At 40.4% G+C, this 25737-nt stretch overlaps 1 protein-coding gene across 1 annotated transcript; it reads right to left on the minus strand.

Annotated features, from left to right (window-relative positions):
• Window positions 1–22546: 22546 nt before the first annotated feature.
• Window positions 22547–23941, minus strand: LOC144372253 (sperm motility kinase 2B-like). Its single transcript, XM_078035627.1, has one exon. The coding sequence runs from the start codon at window positions 23939–23941 to the stop codon at window positions 22547–22549; it is 1395 nt and encodes a 464-aa protein (XP_077891753.1).
• Window positions 23942–25737: the final 1796 nt, after the last annotated feature.

Raw genomic sequence — 25737 nt, forward strand, 5'->3', positions numbered from 1 at the left:
TGACAAGTCAATATTATAACTACATCCTTGAAAATCCTAATAAAAAAGATTCTTGATAAATGTAATAATGGAAAAGTAGAGAAAATTAAAAATGAAACATTTAAAGCTTAGAAATATAAAAGATGAAAACCATGCTAATACATGATATTAAATCTGAAAACAGCAATGAATCTTGCTATTTAAAAAAACTTAAATGTGAACATTCATGAATGAAATAAAAAGCCTAAGGAGACATATGACTGAAGAAAATGAGGAGTTTAGAGTTTAGAGTTACAGTTTCCTATTTTAGAGAGAATTGAAATCTCATCCTTAGATTATTTCAGACATTCAATAAATAATCTTTTTATTACATAAACCAATTGATGGAATTTATGGCAAACATAGAATTACACGATGCAATTCGTCTTATAAAATAAATTCCCCTGAGATCTCTAAATTTGGAGGAAATAACATAATTTTAAGCACGCAATATTTACAAACTTCTCACTTTATAATGTTAATTGAAAGAAGCAGGAATTGAGATCACATATACAAAGTAATTTTAGTTACATTAAAAAAAAAACCCAAACTACACATTATAAGAAATGAAATAGAGAAGAAAAATGTCAAAATATTGAGGGTGGTTCACTCTGGATTTGAGGGAGTAGTTTTATTTCTTCTATTCTTGGAAGGTATCCAAAGTGCCTCCATGGATTAGTGAAAGTTAGTTATAGGGTGAATTGTGTCTCCTCAAGTTCATATGTTGAAATCCCAAGCTCTAGTACCTCAGGATATGACTGCATTTCCAGACAGCGCCTTCAAAGAGGAGCTTAGGGTAAAATGAGGTCACTAGGCTTAGCCCCAACCCAGTATAACTTGGTGTCCTTATAAGAAGAAGAAATCCTGACACAGACACTTAGAAAAGGTAGAAGATGTGAAGACAACATGGAGAAGCTGGTCATTTACAAGCCAATGGGAGACATTTAGAATTTCCTCCTTCCATTTTTTCCATCCATCCTTCTTACCTCTATTTCCCTTCCTTGCTTTTCTTCTGAATCTCGCTGGAGGACATTGGAAACGTTTAGAAAGCATGTGCTACTTATACAGAGGGTTTCCACTATATTGCTTGTCAATAACTTAATTGATTGGTTCAGGAGAATGACTTGAAATCCTGGGAGCTGTATTGGGAAGGTTGTAAGCAGCATCTGGAACCAATAATTCAGGCTAGGAAAGCCACTGGGTAATCTATAAGACAATACTATTTGAGTGGCTCTGAGCTTTGTTCATCAGGTAATAAAGATGGGAAAACGAGAGGGAGTCTGAGGCAATAATAGTGTCAATAAGAATAAAAAAGGAAAGGTCATTACCTCCACATTTGATGAAAGCTCCGTTTGATGAAAGCTGTGTTATTCAGGGATGTCAAGTTTTTACTGTTGTTCTTGTATAGCTATAAAAATACCTTTACTTTTAATATTTGTGAAGAAAAAATAATGTTGCATTGGGAAGCTGAAACTCTAAAGCACAAAGCATTTTTTATGCTCACTTAATAACCTTTACAAGTCTTGGTATGCAAATGTTTTATAAAATTCTCTAGTAGAAAGAAAATTGGGTTATGCATAGCAACAGACTTCTGCAAGAATCAAGTAAGTTGTTCAAATGTTGCAGCATTTCTAAACCCATCAGAAGATCAGCTATACTAAATGCATTTTGTCGACTTTGCTTCAACAAAAATACGCTGTCATCCTCTCTCCAAGTCTATCATTTTATTTTCCCATTCTTTCTGAGGACTTATTTGCAAAGATATACATCTCCACTCCAAAGAAAAATGCCAGTGTGAACTGCTGGCTACTGACCCTAACCTTTGAGTACTGGGGTGACTGAGCCTACAGAAGCATGGCAGGTAGGTGCTCTATCAGAGGGATATGGCTAACTGGAAAGAGCTGGCTGGGCTGTAGAATATCTACCAATGGCTAAAAAAAGGGATCACATTTTGGATGACCATGTTAAAATTCACCAAATTTTTAAATGTTGACTCAAAAATTTTGAAAACAAACTGTTCACCGAGTCACCAAAGTAAATCAATCATTTCTGAGAATGGGATGCAGCTATTGCCAGTGGAGTAAGAAGAATTTTGCTCTCTACGAGCAGTACATCATATAAGTGATTGATGTGGTGAACAGGGTGCTAGGCTTCTGCAGCTTCAGCCACCCCCGATACATGAAAAGTCTACAATATGCTGAAATTATAAATAAGCACCTATTTAAATGGCCAGATACAAAAGAAATGCTCGGAGATCAATAGAATCTTGGCACATGAATGACATCAGCTGGATAGCATAGTGACAAAATGGACTACCATTCACAAAATGAAAAATCACAAAATACTTAGAAGGAAATTTGCTGATAGGTAAGATATGTGTTTAAAAGTGACAAAACCTTCTTGAAAGGCTGGTCACCTTGCCAAACAAAGGGTCATGTTTTTTAAGGAGGCAAACCACATTAATTCATACATTTAAAACAATTCCAATCTAACAGCCAAGCTAATCTTCAGGTGATGGGGCAAAATATTCAAAAGATAATTCAAAGTAAGGTCAATATGGTGGAAAGCAGTCTACTAAATATTAGAATGTGTTATGAAATCCACAGTGAAGGTTTTAGCATAGTTACTGGCACCAAAAACTAAACAAACAAACAAACAAACAACAACAACAAAAAACTAAAATAGATCCATATATGGAACATTGCAGAAGTACCTAACTAACGTGTTCAAATCCAGAAGGTAAGAAAGCCAATGAATCCCACCATCATGTATAATTACAATTTACCAATAAAAATATGGAAAAACAAAGGTAAAAAAAACATTAATTACTAATGATGAGATAACAGGTTGAGGACAGGAAGGGAGAATTTAGGTTTGTACATTTTGCTATTCACTAAAATAAACTGGCTACATTAACAGTTAAATAGTTCTCAAATTTTATCTTTAAAAACATACTCAAAGTAAGTTAAAATGATAACTAGGTACCTGGGGTTATAGGACTTTTTCAGCAAGAGTCTGAAAAAAACTCAGGAGATGAAAGATTGATCATTTTAAATATATAATATCTTTAAAATTCATTCATCTGATAATAAGAAAAGAAATTCTAAATTTAAAACTACATGATATGAAAGCAGCTGCATTAAATTTGATAAAACAATTAAGGAATTAATCTTTGCAGCACATTAAGAGGCCATTCAATTTTATAAAGAACCAGGAAGACTGTACAGATAAACGAACCAGATAAAAATAGGTGCTATTTGTTGAGTGTTTCCACTGAGCCAAGCACTTACTTGTGTCAGCTCATGGATGCTCACCACAACTGTATGACACAGGAGATATTAATATCTCCATTTTGCAGTCATTAACCCACCTGTTCCCAGAGACATAGAAAGCAGAGTCAGGGTTAGAATCTGAAGCCTGCCTCTGGGACTTATGCTTCAATCATTATTTTTGTCTTGTCTTTCAAATATTCTACAACATCACATGAAACAGCATGGTCAATATGTCCTACAGTTCATTGACTTAAAATTCTTTGAGCATCTACAATATACCAAGTCCTATATGAGGGCCTGGGACTCAGAAGGAATTGAGATACTGTCCAGATGCTCAGCTGGGGAAAAGGACAAGTAAAATTATCACTAACCCTGTGATGCTATGTATATTCCACTATGAAAATTTTAAAAAACCACATGGACAACATTTTTATTTTATTTTATTTTTATTTTTTAAATTTTTTTATTGGTTGTTCACAACATTACAAAGCTCTTGACATATCATATTTCATACATTAGATTCAAGTGGGTTATGAACTCCCAATTTTTACCCCAAATGCAGATTGCAGAATCACGTCGGTTTCACATCCACAATTTTACATAATGCCCTATTAGTAACTGTTGTATTCTGATACCTTTCCTATCCTCTACTATCCCCCCTCCCCTTCCCTCCCATCTTCTCTCTCTACCCCATCTACTGTAATTCATTTCTTTTGATGGCCAGAACAAATTTTGAAATAATAATAATTAAAGCTTAAATAAATGGATGTAATTCTTTTTAAAAAGCAATATGCAAATACATAGTGAGAACTCAGAACTTTTATTCCTTTTGACCCAGTAATCTCTTATATTTGGAAACTCATCCTAAAGATATAGTACATCAGAGGAGAACAACAGTATCATTTATTAATCAACTTCTCAAATATTTATTCGTGTGTATTACCCGCCAAATTCAGTGCTAGTACCTGGGAACTAGCAACTCATTACACAAGTCTTCCTCTCAGCCTTCATTGTAAAGGGGAAACAGGAAACAATGTTTCGTAATGTAGAGCTATTGTTCTGGAACATCAACTTGTAGAAATCTGACAAAATATTAAAATTATATTCCAATATTACATAAGAAAAAGAAGGCCATTTGTATGAGACAATGTTAATGTAAAAATATTAAATATTTAATAAGTTCTGTTGCTATAGTAAATATGTATTAATAAAGGCTCAGGCTGAAAGTTTATGCAAATATAAAAAGTTAGGTTTGGAGATTATGGGTGATTTTTATTTTGCAAAATTAATATTGCTGTTGTACTGATTTTTTGATGGAAACCAAAAAGAGGAAAAAGAATTCATATAACCAAGGAGTGATCCTGGAAGAGATTAATAATTGATCATAAAGGGGTTTGCAAACATGAAGCTCTGTGTAACAGCTCACAGAATCACAAACTAGAACTCACAAGATATGAAGGCTATATTCCTGTCTCAGACAGACAGTACTTGTCTTCTTGAAACATGAAGAGATATTAGGAGCTGGAATAAAGGGTTACACTGACATCTTGTTCTGTATAACTCTGTAATTACTTTGAAATTACTGTCTTCCAGAGCCCAACTAACAATATGTCATTTGCTGTTATTAAATGCAATTCTATTTAGGATTTCTAGGGTCAAGCATTCATCATAAAAAGTGTATTTTAGCATACTTATCAAAATGATAAAGCACTTCAATGATCCGTGGTTCCTTTGAATCTTCTTATTACCTCCAGTTATCTAGCCCAATAATGTGTTCTTAAATCTCCACTTGTAAAGCAGGAAACCCGCTTCCCCTAGGTTTTTCTTTGCACCACACATTTTCTTCTGCCTTTCTGGTTCTTGATACTTGGGTATTCTTGAGTCTGACCTTCTGTCATTAAGAAAGCAGTGCCACAACTAAGAAAAATGCTCCTCAATGTAACGTTTGCATGAACTTGATTAGATAGCACCAAAATGAATTCTCCTGGTGATAAGGAAAATGGGTAAGTACAAAAAATTACAATATATTTTAAAAATTTTACAAAAAAAAGGTAAATAAGGATACAATTCTTCAAGGAAAAGCTTTATAATTTCTAAAAATTTATTTATTTTTTATTTATTTTGAGATAGCGTCTCTCTGCATTGAGAGCTGTACTTGAGCTCCTCCTGACAGCCTCCTGAGTAGCTGGGATTACAGGCATGCACCACCATGACTGGCCATAGGCACGATCTTTTCACACTTTAGAAGTATGGAATGAGTTCAGCAAAGGAAAACTGAATATCTTGGTGTTGTGGCAACAGAGTTTTTGTGGTTCTGGGTGCTACAGTGACTTTGCTAGATGTCAAAGTTAGTTTGGGGTTTGGGAGTAGCTCTCATGATATCTAGAGCTTAGTTCCTGGTTTAGCTCCTGTAAACAGGACAACAGACCAGAGCCTAACCAGTTGTGTGGTACCTATGAAAATAGTGACAGAATCGACTTGTTACAGCCAATGCAAGATGCCAGCTGTGGCTAAGTTCAATTTCTACTCTGCACTATTTTTGCAGTTAGAAAATGCTTGATTTTCTTATATCTTTCCCCCAAAGTTTATCTATGAGCCTTCCATTTTGATGCTAGTTCAGAACTGCCTTGCTTGTTTTTCTCTTTGATCAGCAGTATGTCATCCATAGACATCTTCCTCCTGCCTTGGATGGAGGGTGGTGGAGCCCTCATGGACCTAACTTCAATATCACTCCATTCCTCACATCTACCCTTACCCTTCCCCAACCAGGAAGTTGAAGATTCTTCCATGGGCCTTCAGGAAATTTCACTTTATATTTTCCACTATAATATATGCCTTAGTCTCTGGTTAACCTACCTAAAATTTATGCCAGAGAAGACTTGAAGAGATTGCCACTCCAATAATTGAGATTGCAATTATTCAAAGTGTACACAATTACCATAGTATCACACCATTTTAGTCAGTTTTTGTTGTTGTTGTTGTTGTTGTTGTTGCTGTGACCTAAAGACCTGAAAAAGAACAACTTGAAGGAGTAAAATTTATTTTGGCTCATGGTTTCAGAAGTTCCATTCTGGTCGACTCACTCCTTAGGCACCTGAGGTGAGAGAGAAGGGCAAGCAGAGGAGTTTCTCAGGACATGACAAACAGGAAGTGGAGGGTGGGGGGAGGACAAAATATAAACTCCAAAGGCACACCTTACTGTCACACTTCCCCCAGTCACACCTTACCTCCCTACAGTTACCACCTAGTTAATTCCTATCAGTAAATTATTTCATTTATTAGGTTATACCTCTTATACTCTAATCATTCATCTCTGAAAATTCTTGCGTTGTCTCACACATGAGATTTAGGGGGACACCTGATATCTAAACCATAATATTCCACCCCATTCCCCCAAAGCATATGCCCATATCACAGTGCAAAATACATCTTGCATTTCCAAGAGTCCCCATAGTCTTAAGAGTTCTAGCAGTGCCCAAAGGTCCAAGTCCAAAATCTCATCTGAGACTCAAAGCAAACTCTTAACTATGACAGTAAAGATCAAAAGCAACATGTGTATATCCAATACATAATGACACAGAGCAAACATTTCCATTCCAAATGGGAGAAGTAGGCACATGGGAAAAAAAAAAAAAGGATGGAACCAAAGCAAGACCAAAATTTAGCTGAGCAAACAAGTCCAATAGCTCCACATCCAACATCTGGGGCACATATCATTGTGATATTCTCTCCAAAGGTCTTGTGTAGCTCCACCTTATTGGTTGCAGCTCACTTGGCCTCACTCTTGGCTTGGTTCTGCTTGTAGCTTTCCTCAGCAGATATCCTACATGACTGGCAGAGATCTCTATAACAGCTTTGGCTTACTTCTCCTATCTTCCCTCTCAGGGGAAGCCTGCAGGGACTCTGACTCTGTTACATTTTGCAGCAAACCCACTTCTCAGTACCAATTTCTGTTTTAGTTTTTTTCATCACTGTGACCAAAAGATCTGAGAAGAACAACATAGAAGAGAAAAAGCTTATTTGGCTCACGGCTTCAGAGGATCTATCTATGGTTGGCTGATTCCACAGCTCTGGATCAGTAGTAAGGCAGAACATCATGGTGGGAGGACATGGCAGAGGAAAGCTACTCCAGACATGGCAAACAGGAAGCAGGGGCGGGTGTAGAGGGGTTAAGAGAGCACTCTGCTCATCACAGACAAAATATAAACCCCAAAGGTGTACCCCAGTGACCTACTTCTTCCAGCAAAACCCTACCTGCCTACAGTTACCACCCAGTTAATATCAGTGTATTAATCTACTGATTATGTCACAACTCCCATAATCTAATCATTTAACCTCTGCAAAATTTTGCATTGTCTCACACATGAGTTTTGGGAAGACACCTCATATCTAAATCATAACATTTAGTATGAGCTGTCTATTACAGTCTGCATTAGAACTTAGTTTTTGGCCATAAGATATGTGAGCATAGATATGTTCAAAACAATATCTAAAGATTTCTTCCTGAGATTATTGATTATTTCAATGATTCCAAGACAATATGGAGATAGCAAAACTTCCAAATGCCATACCAAACTCAATAGTTAGGCAAATTTGTCTTTGGATGGAAGATAGAAAAGATATATACAGGAAACATGGGGGTTTAAGATAAACAAGAAAACGTTACAAAAGTGCGGGGAGTAGCATTTACCATTTTCCGTATTATAAATACCCCACTATGGCCAATTTCAAGGCACTACCATGAAGTCAACCAACTTGCCAAATTTCTTAAAATTTTACAATTCGTTCTTTCAAGCTTCAAGCTCTTAAACTAGGTTCCAATATAGCCCTGGCTCTGCTTGTCCTCTTGTCTGTGAATTACCACCTAAAGACATGGCTTTGATGAATGATTGATGGCTTTGGATGATTACACAGTACTATTGTTTTGTTGCTGCTTTGTGATATGTTTTTGATTGCCCATAATTATTTTTATAGTCCCATTGATATGTAAAATGTATATAAATTGCTTCTTGGCTGATGTGTGTGTATAAATTTTGCCATGAAAGAAGAGAAAGTCTGGTAGCTATACCCTTTCACTTATCTCTCCTCCAACTCTCTCTCTCTGGCATACAGCCTGATGGAAATGAATAAACAGCTCATAAACAGACACTGGGAAATATGGTAATATTTTGACTTACCGATGTTTGTAAAAGCTTCTCTCTGAGTCAGGCTTGAACCAATAAAAATTACTACTTAGGATACAGAAGAAACTCCAAATACCACAATGACCAGTATAAGCGAAGAAAAGAAGTGAGAGAAGCCCTGGTGACCACACAATAAGAACAAAAATATATACCATACATTTCCATGTATTTTATGGCCCTTTAGTTCATAAAGCACCTGAGCACACATCCTCCATGGTTCCGGACACTTTGTTTTACAAGGACATTGGTAAATGAGAGAGCACCCAGTGGAGACCAATAACAAGGCGCTAACATTTCTGAACCGTCTATAATGAGCCTTGCACTCCACTAGTAGACTTACCAGTCAGTCTTATTTAATTCTTTCTGTTTCTCTATGGTCTTACAGATGAGGAAGACCATAATTGGGGATTTTGATTAATAACTTGTCTTCTGTCATCGATCTGGTAAATGGGGATTCCAGACGTGGTACTTCTAGCCACTAGTTTTAGGTAGTTTTTAAAAACATAATTTCTCCAGAGTATACACTAACCCAAGACATGTTAAATTCTCTCTGTTCTTGAGAAAATTGGGATAAGTGAGTATGCTGATTTCATAGATGAAGAAATTGGGGTTGGGAGCTTTTTTCCTAGCATGTTCACATTCATGATCCTTTGATATACTGCTCCGCACTGCCAAATGCCTCTTTCCATTGCTGCAGCCACTGGCTCCCCTGATCATTTCCAATATTTCCTCTTTGTGGCCACAGAAGAACTTGGCAATGTGCTGTGTGGTGCATAGCTAATTACCAGTTATTCATGCCTTCTCTTTAATTTGTTCACAGGGCATTTCCTGAGATCTTTGAAAACAATTGGGCCGCAACGCTTTGTGGGCAAGGAGAGGAATTACAGTGGTTGGAAGAAGACAAATTGTGATGTCAGCTTGATTACAGTGCTGGATCCTGCTCAGTCCAAACTTTGAGATAGAGAGCCTTTCCACAGGAAATTCTTTTATAGGATTTTTATAGACCATCGACAACAGTGCCACCTGTTACCCACCAAGGGCATAGCAAAGGAAGCTCTGTGGGAGAATTTGTGGATAGCTTGGTGCTAGGGGAAGGACCCTATAGAGAGTGTTTGCCTTGGAGGACTCCCTCAATTCAGGACAGTGGAGATTTATTCATCTGAACACTCAAAAGAACTGATTTAAGAGGAAAGACATTCACTTGAATGGGCAATATGCTTTCTGGCCCTGCAATAAATCCACACTGATATATTGCTGACTGGCTAACTTTCTAGTTGGTTCTGACCTTTATTTATAGTAACTTAATAAGAAATAAGTCAGAAATATTCGCTTTGGGGCTGTTCATGCTTTAATTTTGGATAACTTTCAAGAAGGAACACTCATGGAGCCTTCTCTGTGCAAAGAACTAAGTTAGGTCTTTCAACATAACTTACCTCATTTAATTTGGAATGCAAATTGAGTGATAACATTCTCTTGATTTTTTAAATGAAGAGGATCTGGTAAAGTGTGCAGTAGGCTTAATTTAACCCCACGTCTTCAGAGTCTAATTCCAGGGCTCTTTCCACTCATATTTAGTTACTTCTTAGGTGAAAGGTAGTAAAACATTTTAATTGTGAATGTTCTATTCCTAGATTCCCAGGGCATCTCACTGTATCTCATCAACATGTTACCAGCCTCATTCGTCTTAATGCCCCCAAACTATGATCAGTAATAGTCCTACTGAAATGCTACCAATATATAAATTAGTCATTCTTTCTTCCTAATTTTGCTTGTCATTTCTACCTAAAAATTTGTTCTCCTTCACCTCATAATACAGTATGAACTTATTACTTCCAAGATCATTTCAATCACTGTGTCACCTTAAGAAAGCCATCTGGAGTATGCCCACAAGTCATGAGTTTTAAAGGACTACGGAATGAGCCCAGTTGACTTCAGAATCCATTTATAATGCTTCTGCTTTATCACTAATTAGTTATCATCTCCTGATTATTTTAACTTCTGCATCTTACATACCTTTAACTGTGTATTGCTTTTGAGAAATAAGTTTATGTTCCATGATTTGTGCTTCTTTCCTATAGTGTGACCACGTTTTTGACAAAGAGAACCTCCAGGGTTCAAATTTAAGATTAGAGATCTTGTTGTCTAAGAGAACTGGATCTTTTAAATTCTGAATTCTGAGACTTTTTTTTTAAACCACCTGTGTATTTTAGAGTCCTGAAACAGTTAAAAACTCAACTTCACATTGCTTATTACATTCATTATCTCTTTCTCTCAGAATCATTCAAATACCTCAAGTCAACCACGTGGACGTATATATTACATCATTACACTCTAATTCTGTCATCTGAATTATTACTAAGGGCAGAGAGTAATTGAGGGAATGCAGAAAATAAATTATCACTGCAAATCATTATAATAGTTTAGTCAATTACCCTGACATGCTATCACAATTATCTTTCATGTAGCTGACATACTTCACAGTATTTACTAAATACCTGAAATTCACTAACGCCATTGTATGGAGACCGAGAAGTCTTCCAAGAAGGACTGCATTTGACTTGAAGATAATGTATAATAACAGGTATCTTAAAGACTGAAGAGCAATTCATTTTCAATAAGAGAATCTTAAAGGTCATTCTTTTAAGTTATGAGATCTTTTTCTCTTTAAGTATCCATTTCTAAACATATATCTTTGTCTAATAAAATGAAGCAGCTTGTAAGAAAATTTACCCTTGTCTTCATGTAGACATCCAGTAATGCCTTTGTGGGTAAAACATGTATAAAGTATAAGCTTTGGAACCCCATAAATGTGGACTTAAATTCTTGCTTTACTATTTAAGGCGATTGAGGTTATACAAGATGCAAAATCCTTAACTCAAATGCTTCACACAGGAAAATATTATTATTTCACAGTAAGATGCTGGGAGAAATGGTGGTTTTGTGGTCAATTTTTCACTTTCAAGAAGTCATTACAGATTCCCAGTCTCTCTGATCTTTATCTTTGCCATCTTTAGTGCTTTCAATGTTTTCAGACCAAAGCCAGACATTACAGCAGTTGTACCTGTAAAGCTACCCAGAATATCACTCACTAGAAGGAGAGCTCATCTCTTCTTCCACAGTCTGTTTTTTTGTAATGAACCACCTTCCCAGGACCTTCAAAGCAACGGACTCCTGTGTTTCCTTTAGAAATGGGTGACGTGTTTAGCTCTTAACCAATCACTGGCCATGGGATGGTCTGGTCTGGATTGGTTTAACCAATCAGGATTCATCCTGTGGGAGGGCATTGTGGAGGAGGGTGCGCTTGATGGACTACACTCCAAAGAAGGAAGAGTGATGGGAAGCGAAGAACTGTAGCTCCTTAGCTGTGAAGCATACTCCTTAATGCCTTTAAGTTTTAATTTCTAAATAGAAGAATGGAAATAATGCCTACCTCTCATAAAAGAATGAGAACTAGACAAGGCGACCTTTTCCCAGAGAGCTGCTATTGGCTTGTTTTGCTTGACTCAAGCCCGCACTGTACCTCCCTGTCAATGCTTCTTCAGTCTACGGCCTGGTGAAACAGACTGTTGTCAGGCACTGGTTTTTGGTACTTTCTGTGAATTTGCTTCTTGCTGATTATCACTGTTCCTAGTCTTTGAGTTTTCTTTGACTAATGGTCCTGCTCTATCTTGCCTCTTTCCTTTTCATTCCTTTCTCTTTTGTCAGTTCTATCTCGACTGTGCCTTTCTTATCTCTAAGTTTTACAAAGTGTGTGTGTGTGTGGTGTGTGTGTGTTTAAGATATATTCATGGTTCATAAGGGAAAGGATTTTTCCTACTTAGCAAACACCTTTGTACCCTGCACTTATTTGAAATTAAAGAGAACATTTTCTCTCTAGATGCTTGTGTAATTATGTATGTATATTGCCTTTGAAATCAGAATCATTGAATTGAGATAAGTACAGATAAGCAGAATATTCAATGAACATTTCATGTTCAAATGACTATGCAAAGTGCTGGTAGAGATGAGGTGAAGCATGAGAAGAATAGCAGAAAGGCTGAGGAATGGCAGGTTTATACAAAGAAATGGTGAGCAGTAAAATAAAACACAGTATAAGAACACATTTGGAGAACTTTGCTCTGGTAAAAAGTTGGAACTTTATATTTTGTCATAGGGGAGGAGACAGATTATTAAATATTTTCATTAGACGTGAAATTAGAAGAAAACATGATTACAGATCTGCGAGTGGCATAAAAGACTATTTAGAAAGAGTGTAAAGTACTTCAATCAAACCAGTTAAGAGGTTATCAGTCAGGTTAGACTAGGATATGCTAAAGAGACAAATGACCCCAGAATTCTTATTACTAAAACAAATGTTTATTTCTCATTCATATGATTTGTTAATTACCAGGAGGAAGGAAATTCTGCTCCATATGTTCACACAGAGATCCAGCCTGATGGAGGTGTTACTATCTTAAATTTTAACAATTTTTGTGACAAAGGAAAGAAAGTTCTAGAGGATCTGCACCAGTAATTAAATGTTTTGGCACTTACGTGGTGTGGTAAAGTACAGATTGGTAATACTAGCTTGCAAAAGCCAAATGTGTGCATCTCTTCCCAACTCTGGGTTATATTGGTAATTTGAAAGAAATCATGGGGGTAGTATTTGCATTGTAGAAATAAGTAAGTACTACAAATAAAGAACCCCTCACCCCTCACTCCCCCGAATCACCCAGTTATACATTTACCAGTACATTTCTGAGCTCACCTCACTTTCATTCATAATTTATTGACTAAACCCAAATACAAAGGGACCAAAAAGTTCAACCATACCATTGCCTTGTGGGAAGTAGGCTGCCAAGACAACACTAATGGCAGCTACAGGATAATGCAAGGGTGGAAGTATTTATCTGTTTATACATTTATTCAACAAACATGTATGGAACACTTAAGACTTTAGCCTAGGAACAATAAAAATGAGAAGGAGGAGAGTTTTAACATGGACGCTGTTGCGGATACCAATTTTTAGTCTCCTGGCTCTTTGCCCTGCTCAGGACACTGGAGACAGGTTTTGTATACATTTTTCCTTTGCTAGTGAGGGTTTCAGGACAGATGCTGCCAAGAAAAATAGCTTCTTTCCGGTTCTGGTGTGATTTCTCTATGTCTTTATCTCACACTACACATTTGGCATAAGACATATCCAGTGGAGCTCATGCCGGGAAGTTTTCAGAGGCACCCTCAAGGAACCCTTCTTACCAAGTTCCATGGAAACCTTATCCAGTTTCCCAGAATATCCAGCAGCTTACCCCACAGGTAGCTTCCTGGCAGCTTTCTAGTGAGTCCTTTTGATGCCCCAGTCAGTTCCCAGTGAAGTCAGTAGCATTCATCATGAGCTGCTTTCCAAAAAGTTTTTCTAGCACACTACCGGCCACTCTTAGCCTGGCAGTACTCCAATTGGAGATTTCCAGCTTGGCAACCTCACCCCAGGGTTCTCTGCCTGTTAATCTCCATCTACCAACTGTAGACTAACTCCAGCCAGGCCCACTTTCTGGCAATAAAACATGTGACATATGAGAGCATAGCCACTACTGAGATGACTTGGAGAGAAGTGATGTCTTCAAAAGTGAACCAACTGGCACCCAATGCCATAGCCATCTCAAGCAGCAGCCTCCATCTTGGGATACTGGTCATGGCCTGGAAGCCCAATATCAAAAATCACTGTTCAATTGCTGGATGTTTGTCCACTTGGGGACCTTTTACCGGCCCATTGCCCACTGCCACCTGGAAGTCCATTATCAGGGTACCCATAGATTTGGTTACATGTGACTGCCACAATCTTGGGACCCCGGCCAACTCCTGGGAGTCTAGGGCCTTGGGCTTGCAGGTTTGCTACCACGCCACCACTGCCAACTCATGGGGCAGCCACCTCACTCTGGGGACAACTGCCAGGATCTGGAGAACTATTGTTAGGTCTTGTTGCATCTGAGGTCTTTCTCCTGGGTATGCTGGTGGCTGCCCTCTGGCTGCTTCTTTGGAGGATTGCGGAGAGCCATAGCCGAGTCCGAATGACGCATGACATTTTTGCCAGAAAGGAGTGGTTGAGAGGTGATGCCAGCAAGCCATTGAGATAATAATGGTTATGTTAAGTTGTGTATATTAGATCCCTGCTGTCCCCTCGGCCTGCTACTTTGGAGTTCTCCCACTATTTTGGAGTTCTCCCGGAGAGTCCCCATTGGTTGGGGAAGTGCCGGAGGAGGGATTTTTCTGGTTGGTGGTTCTTGGAGGAGCCGCATGGCTCCCGGGGAGAGTCCCGGGGAGCGTGTGTGGAGTGTGCTGGTGGAGTTTAGAAATAAAGTTTGTTCCTGCTTCAGTGGCTCGTGATTTGTGCCCAGCCAGACTGCAGCAGAGGATCACTCTTTTGTGTGAGCATATCTCTGGTGGTCTCCCTGCAAGCAGAAATGTCATTGAGATATTGGAACTGCAATAAGGCAGAGCCTGGGGAACCTTAGGCCCAGATCCATCAGATTGCAGCTGGGTCTGCATGGGCCAGTCTGGGCCTGGTAGGCCTGTGGAAAGCCAGAGACTGGGGGCATTTCCCAGGGGAGAGCACAGGTTGGAGAAACTGGAGAGAATAGGCTCTCTTCAGCTCAGTGAGTTGTGAAGTGCACAGGGAGAAAGGTGCCAGGCACAGTGGGTGGGAAATACTACCCTGCATTCTATCAGATTATAATGAAATGAAATGAGAAATCAATGATAAAATTTTTTAAAAAAGAAGCTACATTAACACCTGGAGGCTAAAAAACATTCTATTGAATGACAAATGGGTAGCAGAAGAACTCAGGGAGGAAATATAAAAATACTTAGTGGTAAATGAGAACACCAGCAGGACATATCAAAATCCCTGGGATAAGGGCTGGGATTGTGGCTCAGCCGTACAGTGCTCGCCTGGCACATGCAGGGCACTGGCTTCAATTCTCAGCACCACATAAAAATAAAATAAAGGTATTGTGTCCAGTTACAACTAAAAAACCCAAAATATTAAAAAAATAATCTCTGGGATACTATGAAGGCAGTGCTAAGAAGAAAGTTCATTGCATTACTCTATTTCATTAAAAAGAATAAAAAGTCAACAAATAAATGACCTAACATTACATCTCAAAGCCCTAAAAAAGGATGAATAGATCAACACCAAAAGCAGTAGAATATAGGAAATAATTAAAATTAGAGCTGAAATCAATGAAATTGAAACAAAAGAAACAATTCAAAAAAATTGACAAAACAAAAAGTTAGTTCTTTGAAAAAATAAATAAAATTGATAAATAATTAGCCATGCTAAAGAAGAGAAAGAGAAAGAAAACTCAAATTACTAAAATTAGTGACAAAAAAGGAAATATCAAGATAGACACTATGGAAATTTAGAATATAATTAGAAACTATTTTGAAAATTTATACTCCAATAAAATAGAAAATTTCAAAGACATTGACAAATTTCTAGAGATATATATAACCTATTCAAACTGTATCAGGAAGACATACACAATTTAAACAGATCAATTAGTGAAATAGAAGAGGCCATCAAAAACTTACCAACCAAAAAATGCCCAGGAACAGCTGAATTCTCAGCTGACCTTTACAAGACTTACAAGGAAGAATTAGCACCATTATTCTTCTAATTATTCCATGAAATAGAAAAGGAGGGAATACTTCCAAACTCATTCTATGAAGCTAGTATCACCCTGATATCAAAACTAGACAAAGACACACTAAGGAAAAAAATCTTCAGACAAATATCCGTAATGAACCTATACACAAAAGTGTCAATAAAATTCTGGCAAATTGCATACAAAAACATACTTAAAGAAAGTGCACCACAATCAAGTGGGATTCATTCCAGGGATGCAAGTTTGGTTCAACATATGGAAATCAATAAACATAATTCATCACATCCATAGACTTAAAGACAAGACTCATAGATCTCAAAATATGCAAAAAAGCATTTGACAGAATATAGCACCCCTTAATGATCAAAACACTAAAAAAACTAGGAATAGTAAGAACATATCCCAACAAAAACTATCTATGCTAAGTCCAAGGCCAAGACCATGATACATGGAGAAAAATTGAAATTATTCCCTCTGAAAACTGGAACAAGACAGGTATGCTCTCTTTCACCACTTCTATTCAACATAGTCCTTGAAACACTAGCCAGAGCAATTAGACAGGCCAAGGAAATTAAAGCGATACAAATACGAAAAGAATTCAATCACTATTTGCACACGATTCGATTCTACATTTAGAAGATTTCAAAAATTCCACCAAAAACTTCTAGAACTAATTAATGAATTCAGTAAAGTAGCAGCATTTAAAATCAATACCCATAAATCAGTGCATTTCTATATATCATTGTTGAATCTGCTGTAAGAGAAATTAGAAAAACATCCCCCTTTTCAATGGACTAAAAGAAATAAAATAAAATACTTGGGAATCAATCTAAAAAGAAAACAAATGAAAGACCTCTGCAATGAAAACTACAGAATAACACTAAAGAAAGCAATGAAAGAAGACCTGAGAAGATGGAAATATCTCCCATGATCTTTAAGGCTTATAGAAGAATGAAATTATGGCATCTACTGGTAAATGGATATAGCTGGAAAATGTCATGCTAAGTGAAATAAGTCAAACCCCCAAAAGACAAAAGGCCTAATGATTTCTCTGCTTATCAGAGGCTAATCCATAATAGGGAGGGGCTGAGAAGAATGAAGGAATTTTGTATTGGGCAGAGGGAGTGAAGGAAGGGGAGGGAATATCAGGAAGAAAGACAGTGGAATGAGATGGACATTATTACCCTATACAGAGTTATGACTACACAACTGGTGTGACTATGTACCATGTACAGCCAGAGGAATGAGAAGTTGTGCCTCGTTTGTATAAAATGTGTTGAAATGCATTCTGCTGTCATGTATGACTAATTAGAACAAATTAAAACACTTCAAAATCTCAGCTTTGCTATTTGCCAGCTTCACGACTTGGTGAAGGTCATTTACCACCTTTGAGCCTATGTTTTTCATCTTTAAATGGGATAATTATATTTCTCCCCTAGGGTAGCTGTGAGCATCAATAAGATGACTTGTGTTAAGAGCTCAGTCTAGAGCCTGGCACCAAGAGTGTACCCACTAGGCAGGGTCACACGAAAAGTGACCTAACCCAGGTTTAGAGGCTCATGCCATAGAAATGTCAATGAGAAACATGAGTTTGAGGAAGGAACAACTTTATTCTGTGGCCAAAGAATGGAGAAGAGGGAGCTTTGCTCACAAATCATTTCTCCAGTCCAGAAGGATGGAGGATATGATTCTTCATAGGATAGGAATAATGGGGCAGAGGAATAGCCTCATAGGAAGATGAGTATTCACATCTCTCTGGAGAATGGGTGGAGATCTTCCAGAAACTCAGGCATCACCTGTGAAGACAGAGATGCCCAGCCACTCCTGCCATTCCATGGGACATTTTCAGGCTCTGCATGCAGGGAAGAGCTCTGAGCCTGGACTTTCCTGGGATCAGATCAAGGCCCAATCTATAGAGTATTTACCAAATGGATTGGTTTTGGAGTGTGGAGGTCTCCTTCTACTCTCTCGTCACTCATTCACCAGTTTAGGCATTGATTCCTTTACCTGGCAATCACTGAGCTTCCATGTACCAGGCAGGGCCACAAGTAGAAGAAGACCAGGAGGGCCTTGGGCACCAGGCTTCTGGCTTGGGTCTCCTCCACTCTCGGGGTGGGGGAAGCACAACCCTTGAGGATCCCAGGTCATGGGCATGCAGGTAGGTGCATTACATGGGTATGAAGGCACCAGGAGCCAGACAGGGATAGGAGGAATGTGCTGTCCATATGTAGAGAAGCCTGACATGGCCAACACACTTGGGTCAGAGTTTGTTTCCTTGGGCGACCTTGCAAATCTTTCTCAAAGTGCCTATGCCACAGGAAAGGGTTGTGTCAATCTGGGATCGCTGCTTCTCATCCTGCCTAAATCTGCTGAGGGCCTGATGGAGACAGGGATCTGGGCTACTGAAGGTCCACTGTGTGGCTCTGGGAAGACAGGCAGGGCCATGGAGAGGCAGGTCTTGCCTCTGTTGAGGAAACCTGTTAACAGCTTTCCAGCAACAGTAAGCATGCAGGGGACATCAGGATGCTTGTGCACTGCAGGACATGTCATTGACCAGATCATCTCAGAGGTAGGAAGTGGAGACCCCCTACCTGGGCCTGAGACCCTGGCGATCTTCTTCTGGCTCTGGGTCAAGTAACAAGAAACTGTGTGACCCAGATATGTCACTGATCCTGCTTGACCTTCCTTTCCTTATTTCTCTAGTGGAGATACTGTGCACTTGGACGAATCCCTGGGACCCAGGCCCATATGAGAGAGTGGAAAAGGAAAATGCAGTGCAATCAGTCAAGGGCGCAGCCATCCCCAGCAGGAACCAGCAGCCAGAAATGAGAAGACAACAGACTGGACGACACACAGTGTAGAAACTTCCCTGTGAAGAAAGAGCCCAGAAGAACATTAAAAGAGACTGATCTGGCAGGCTGGGGGGACACAGTGCCAATATTCACCACAAGAGAGTTCACAGATAAAGCGCCTCACAAATTAATAAAAGAGAAATGGACAAAGGATATTTTAGGGGAAACACTAGTAGGCAATAAACATGAAAAAATAATTGTACATTTTAACACTAATCCAAGAAGTTTCACATTCAAAATACCAGTGAACTCACATCTGTTTCTAGCAGACTGGGAGAGTTTGCAACTGCTTTTTGGCACTGGGGCGAACACAGGGCCTCAAGCATGGGTGTAGGTCAAGTGCTCCAGCAGGGAGCTACCTCCCCAGGACTCAGAAACATTTCTGAAGACCAAAGCTTTTTGACGTCAACAAGAATGTAGTGATGTTGGGTTTCCCACCCACCTTCTGGGAGTGCACATCCACAGGACTTTTTTAGATCACAGTGGAACAATATGTCTGTGTTTTTCAGGACATACCCTTTGACCCCACCAAATCTCTGATAGGAATGGGTCCTGCACTAATGATTGCCAGTGTGCCCAAAGGCTCACAGACAGTAGAGAAAAGCCAGAGGAACTCAAGTGTCCACGCCTAGAGGAACCCTGAGGTCAATGCTGGCACCTCCACATGGGATACAAATGAGACAATTTAACAAACAACGTAGGTCTCTGTGCACAAGCTGAGAAGGTTTCTAAGATGTGTTGTGAAGTGACAAAGCTCAAACCCCAATATAATAAATAGCTCATGGCTTAATTTTTTAAAACCTTGAAGGAAGGAGGTATGAATGGGTGTGCATGTGGACACAGGCAAATGTCAGGAGGGGTGGGCACATAACTTGTGGTTGCTGCTGGGAATGGGCTCTGGTTGAAAGCAGGGTTTGGGGGAGCTTCCAGGTTGGGGCACTACATCCCTCTTTATGGATGAATACAGTGAACACTGGTGTTACAAAAAAAAATAATAAAAATAAAAAATAGCCAACAGGGTGGAAGGGAGAGCAGGTCCACCACCCTACCTGGGTCCAGGACTCCTGGCTCCTGGCCCGCACGTGGGACTACTGGTGGCCTTTGCTGTTCATTTCTTTCCAGCAGCCCTTCTTCCTCTCCCCTGCCTCTGCTTGGCACAATCCACCCTTCCCTGAACCTCATCAGTGCCCCACCTCACAGATGGCTTCTGTTGCATAGCAAATGAACCACCCCCAACCACAGGGCATATGCCCATGAACATGTCTTCCTCCCTGCGTGGGACATGCAGCTATGCAGCTGAGGTGGGGGATAAGGAGGGCTTACTCATGTATCCCTGGGACAACTAGAGCTGCTCTGGTGGGGCTGGGACACCTTAGTCACATTGGGCACCCAGGCATGTCTTTCTCATAGGCCAAAGGGGTGGGGCGAGTGTGGGATAAGAGGGAAAGGAAAGACCCAGGATGCCTCAGGAGGCCTGCACACACAACTGGCCCCTTCTCATTTGCATCTCTTTCTACTGACCAGAGACAGTCACAGAGCCAAGCCCAGGTTCTACAGGAAGAGATCCATTGCACCTTTTATTTAAGGGGAACTCCAAGTCCCATGACCAAGAGCTTGACTGCTGGAAAGAGTGAACATTGGGGCCCTTAAGGCAATTTCCTTCAGACACCATGAAGAGGGATAAGATGACCCAGAGAAAGGGACAGGTTTGCCACCATGTAGCCAAAGCATCCATTGTATATTTCTCATCCCCTTGTTTATGCGACAATATTGTAAAAAAAAAAAAACCCTACTTTTTACAAATTCCATTATTAATAAATATTTAGGTCTTTTCTACATTGGGGCTCCATTTACAAAAACTCCCAAGTGTCTTGGTGCACATGGAGTCACGTTTCTGTTGTGTGTGTTCCTGCCATGGAGTAGAATTGCTTGGATCATGGGATATGAGTGTTTCCAACTTAGGTAAATAATGCTAAACTGTTTCCCCACATCTTGTATGGAGTCATACCGTCACCAGGAGTTTATCAGATTTCCTGATAAAAAGTTCCACTTTCTAGACAACATTTCAGAAGGGAGTTCATCACTGTAGATGTTAGGCAGAAATAAATTGCATTTTAAAAAACCTGGTGAACCAATGATTTCATATCCTCTTACTGGAAAGACAAGCCCCCACCCCCTTCTATGATTTATCAAGATCATATATACAGAGATCTTTTTCTACGTTCTTTATTTTTTATCAACAGTTTACTCTTCTTCCAACCAATATAAATTACTTTAATCACATCATTTTCATAATGATTCTTGATATCTACTGAAGAAATAGTTCCAATTTCATTTTTTAACAAATTGTCTTGGTTATTCTTGGCTCTTTTCATTTTTCCAATAAAGTCTTACACACTACAAAATTCACGCTTTCCAGTCTATAGTTCTAGATGGATTTTTTTTTTTTTTTGTCCTGGGAATTGAACCAAGTGTTTCTTTACTTCAAAAGGGACATATATCCAAGGCCTTTTTTTAAAAATTTGAGACAAATTCTCACTATATTGTTTAGGGCCTCACTAAGTTGCTGACACTGGCCTTGAATTAGTGACCCTCCTGCTCAACCTCCCCAGTTTCTGGGATTACAGGTGTGCAAATCTGCACCTAGCTATTGGTTCTGCTACTTTTAATGTAGTCATGTTATCACAATCAAGATACAGTTTCCTAACCACAGCAGTTCCCCTGTTGGGCTAGAGCTGTAGCTCAGTTGGGCTGGGGCTGTAGTTCAGTGGTAGAGAGCTTGCCCCGCATGCACAAGGTCCTGTGTTCAATGGACCAGCACTGCAAAGGTACAATTCCCTTGTGATATCTGCAGTCAACCCCTAAACACTACCCGCCAGCCCCTGGCATCCAATGGTTGGTTTTCTTTCCCTTTTCCAGAAAGCCATATGAATGGAATCATGCAGTATTGAAGCCTTTTGAATGTGGCTTATTTCTGTTATCAAATTATTTGATTTTCATCCATGTTATTTCCGTTAACATAAATTATTTGATTTTCATCCATGTCTGTTTATATCAGAAGTCTTCTCCTTTTATTGCTGAGAGCGTTTTACAGTATGGACATATCATGGTTTGCTACGGGACATTTGGATTGTTTCCAGAGTGAGGTGATTACAAATAAAAAACTATGCTAATAAAACGATTGTTCAAAATGTTTATAGTTTTTTTTATTAGCAAATTTGTCTGAAATTTAGTGAGAATCATCACTGGGGAATGGGAGACAGGACAGAGGAATAGGGCAGAGGAAGGGTCCCAGGGAAGCAGTCTCTGATGTCTTCTGCAGGTGGAGGCACAGGAGAGTCCCGATGTCCTGATGGATGCAGAAGGGTGCTTGGTGCTTGGGCAGGGTGCTTGGTCCTTGGGCAGAGAAACCAGAGGTCTTGGCACATCTTGCTCCTGCATTGTTTCGGAGTCCACACATCCGATGCCCATACAAGGTGTCCATAGAGCACAGGGTCCTCTGGCTATCCCCTGGTTTTGCCTGGGTCATCTCTTCCCTTCACTGGAGCCACACTTAATGAACCTGCCACCTTTATGCCCTCTTACATGGGAGCCAACTTATTGCTGACCCCTGGTGAGCAACAGCACAGTTCTTGGATACAGGTAGCAATCCTCCTGTCAACCCACCTCAAGAGCCTTCTGTGGGCCTGGGGTTGCCCAGAGTCCAGCTGAGGGCCTGCATCAGGTGTGGAGGCCCCTGCTGGCTGCAAGTGGAGATGGAGAGCAGGCTCACTGGCACTCCTGATGTGCTTCTGCCCTGCCTGTGTGGAGCCCTCAGGCAGCTGAGGCTCACAGGGCAAGGGGAAGGTGCTCAGGGCAGGCTCGCTGGGGCTCCTCTTTGGGAGCACAGGGGAATGGGAAAGATCCACAGGGCGTGGGCGAGGCTTCACCCTCGGAAGCACAGGCTTCCCCTGGAACATGCAGCCTGCCCCTTGGCTTTTCTGGTGCTGGAGCAGAAGGTAGGTAGCCATTACCGCGTTGAACTTCCTCTTGGCCAGGGACACCCAGGTCTTACGCAGATCGTAACCCATATCAAACATGGTGGTCAGTATTTCAGGGTCTGGGCGGAAGGGGATTGGTTCACTATAATCCTGGGGTAAATCCTGCTTACCCTTTGTCATCCATGGGTGCTGAAGGATCTGCTTGGCTGTGGGTCGCTTCTGGGGGTCCAGGGTCAGCATTTGGTGGATGAGCATTCGTGCTGCCAAGGAAACATAGGGAGGGTCGCGGTAGGTTGCCTGCTTGATCTGACTCAGCATCTCCTTAGAGGTGTTGCCACCAAATGGGTACCTCCTTGTCAACATATAATGCAGAATTACACCCAGGCTCCAGATGTCCACTGGAGGTCCCTCATACGCTTGCCTCAGGATAATTTCGGGGGCAAAGTATGACAGAGTGCCCCAGAACTGGCGCAGCTTCTGCCCAGGCGTGAACCTGGCACTGAAGCCAAAATCGATAAGTCTAGCATGGCTCCTGGCATCCACCATGATGTTCTCTGGCTTCAGGTCTCGATGTACAATGCCCTTGTCATGGCAGTAGCTCACGGCACTCACTACCTGCCGGAAAAGGCTGCGGGCCTCTTCCTCCTGCATGCCACCCTGTGGGACGTGGTCCAGTAGCCGACCCCCACCTGTGTGTTCCATCACCATGTAAATATTTCTGTTGGTCTCAGCAACCTGCAATAACTGGATCACATTGGGATGCTCCAGGCTCCTCATCATCTCTAGTTCGGAGAGGACCAGGAGGTTCTGCCCTTTCTTCCGCAGGACTTTGATGATCACCTCTGACCCAGTCAGGCGATGGCGGGCTAATTTGATCTTGCCAAACCCGCCAAACCCAATGTCCCTCAGGACCTCATACTGCTCCCTCAATACTGCCTTCTGATGGGACCTGGGCCCCTGCAACATGACACTACTCTCTCTACTCTGGCTATGCATCCTACGAACACCAACCAAGGATGCTAGCAAATATAAAACTAACAGAACAAAACAACGAATCAAAATCAGTAACAGACACAAGACAAAACAACAAACCCAAATTAGGGAACTAATAGCCAAGGACCGCCAGCAACAACTGCCAACCACCAACCACCAAAAGTCCTAACTATCATGGAGTCCAACAGGTCACCTCCAAGGGCTACCTGTACTTGTGGACAAAATCCCAGCTGTGACCACTCTCTCATATACCTTTGAAACTTACTCATAATGTCTCCTTGTGACATCAGAGCAATTAATCGCTCAGCCATGCCTGGCCATAACTCCCAGGGGTCGTCTCCCTTTGGGGCCTTCAAAACTTCTTCCATTTTCAGAATAGGAATAAAGAAGGACTACAGACACTTTTTGCTTTAGTGGGTCACAGAGACTGATGTGTACTTGCTTAGGAATTAATATTCTGTGGAACTTCAATGTAATTTTCACTTTCCATCTAAAAACCTGTAATAACTTTTGGTTATTTCCTTAAACACAGCACACAAAAATAGCATTTATCCTGGTTCCTAAATTTTGGGTGTCTCCTCACATTTTACACATCTACCTCATCCTTGTCCCTTGTCCCTTGTCCATGCAGTGGCAGCAGTTTCAGGAAGTCTGGGAAGAGTTTGGGAAATGACGGATCTAAAGAGGCAGGCAGAGTGGACTGCCAGATGACAAGCCAGGAGATACAGACCATCTAGAAAGATGGGCCAGAAGCTTAACTAAGGTACCAGAAGCTAATGATGTGGTCAGAATGCTTTTAAAAATGGATGCTCAAGGACATAGTGGGAGGAAAGCAGTAGTGAACATGGTGGACTTTTTGGGCGGGGGGGCGCAGGTATGGCATCAGCAAGGGAATCACCACACATGGCCATCCACATAGGGAAGACATGTGGAGAACAGGACATTTGAGAGGAATTACAGGGACTAACAGGATCTACTCCCTATTTTGGTAAGGGGCATAGGAAGAGGGATAGGTGCAACAAAGACCAGGGGAGTCCAAAAACCACTGAATGGATCAATGGATGAACCTGGAGGACCCTGTGCTAAGTGAAAGAAGCCTGACACAGGGAGAGGATACTGCATGATCTCTCCAGTGGAATTTGAAAGACATGTACTTGTAGATGCAAGGAGTAGAATGGTCTATGGGCAACAAAGAGGTGATGGTTAAGGAGTTGTAACACTTCAACTATGCAAGTTGATTAAGTTCTGGAGATCTACTATGTGGTATCATGTCTAGAGCTGACAGTACTGTATTGTATACTTAAAATTTCTAAGAGGGCAGAATGTATGTTAAATATTCTTACTAACAAAGCCCCTGGCCCCAGTCATAATAAGAAAGAGAATGGGAAGAATCTTGGGGAGGTCTATTTGTCATCTTGGTGCTGGTGATGAATTCATGGGTGTATACTTTCCCCAAACTCATTGAGATGCATACACAAAATATTCAAGGCTTTTGTTTTTTTTTGGTCAACCACTTCTCAATAAGTGATTTTAAATAAATGAATAGATATTTTTCATAAATGGTTTTAATGACTCCAATTATGGACTATTCTTTGAACATATATCTAAGCCAAGGCAAGAGCACATCATTCATCAAGTATGATTGGCTCTATCAGTTGCAGCAGTAGTTTTTCAAGTGTGATTTCCAGACCTGCAGCATCTGCAATATCTGGAGGATGGCAGAAATGCAAATTCTCCAGCTCCAGCCAGTCTTGCTGAATCAGAAGCTCAGGAGGTGGAGGTGGGGCCCAGGAATCTGT

The sequence above is a fragment of the Ictidomys tridecemlineatus genome (genome assembly GCF_052094955.1).
Source record: "Ictidomys tridecemlineatus isolate mIctTri1 chromosome 5 unlocalized genomic scaffold, mIctTri1.hap1 SUPER_5_unloc_1, whole genome shotgun sequence".
Taxonomy (NCBI): domain Eukaryota; kingdom Metazoa; phylum Chordata; class Mammalia; order Rodentia; family Sciuridae; genus Ictidomys; species Ictidomys tridecemlineatus.

Bases quoted from the DNA above. Each gene is read 5' to 3' on its own strand.
- LOC144372253 (XM_078035627.1), bottom strand. From the start codon at position 23,941: ATGCATAGCCAGAGTAGAGAGAGTAGTGTCATGTTGCAGGGGCCCAGG.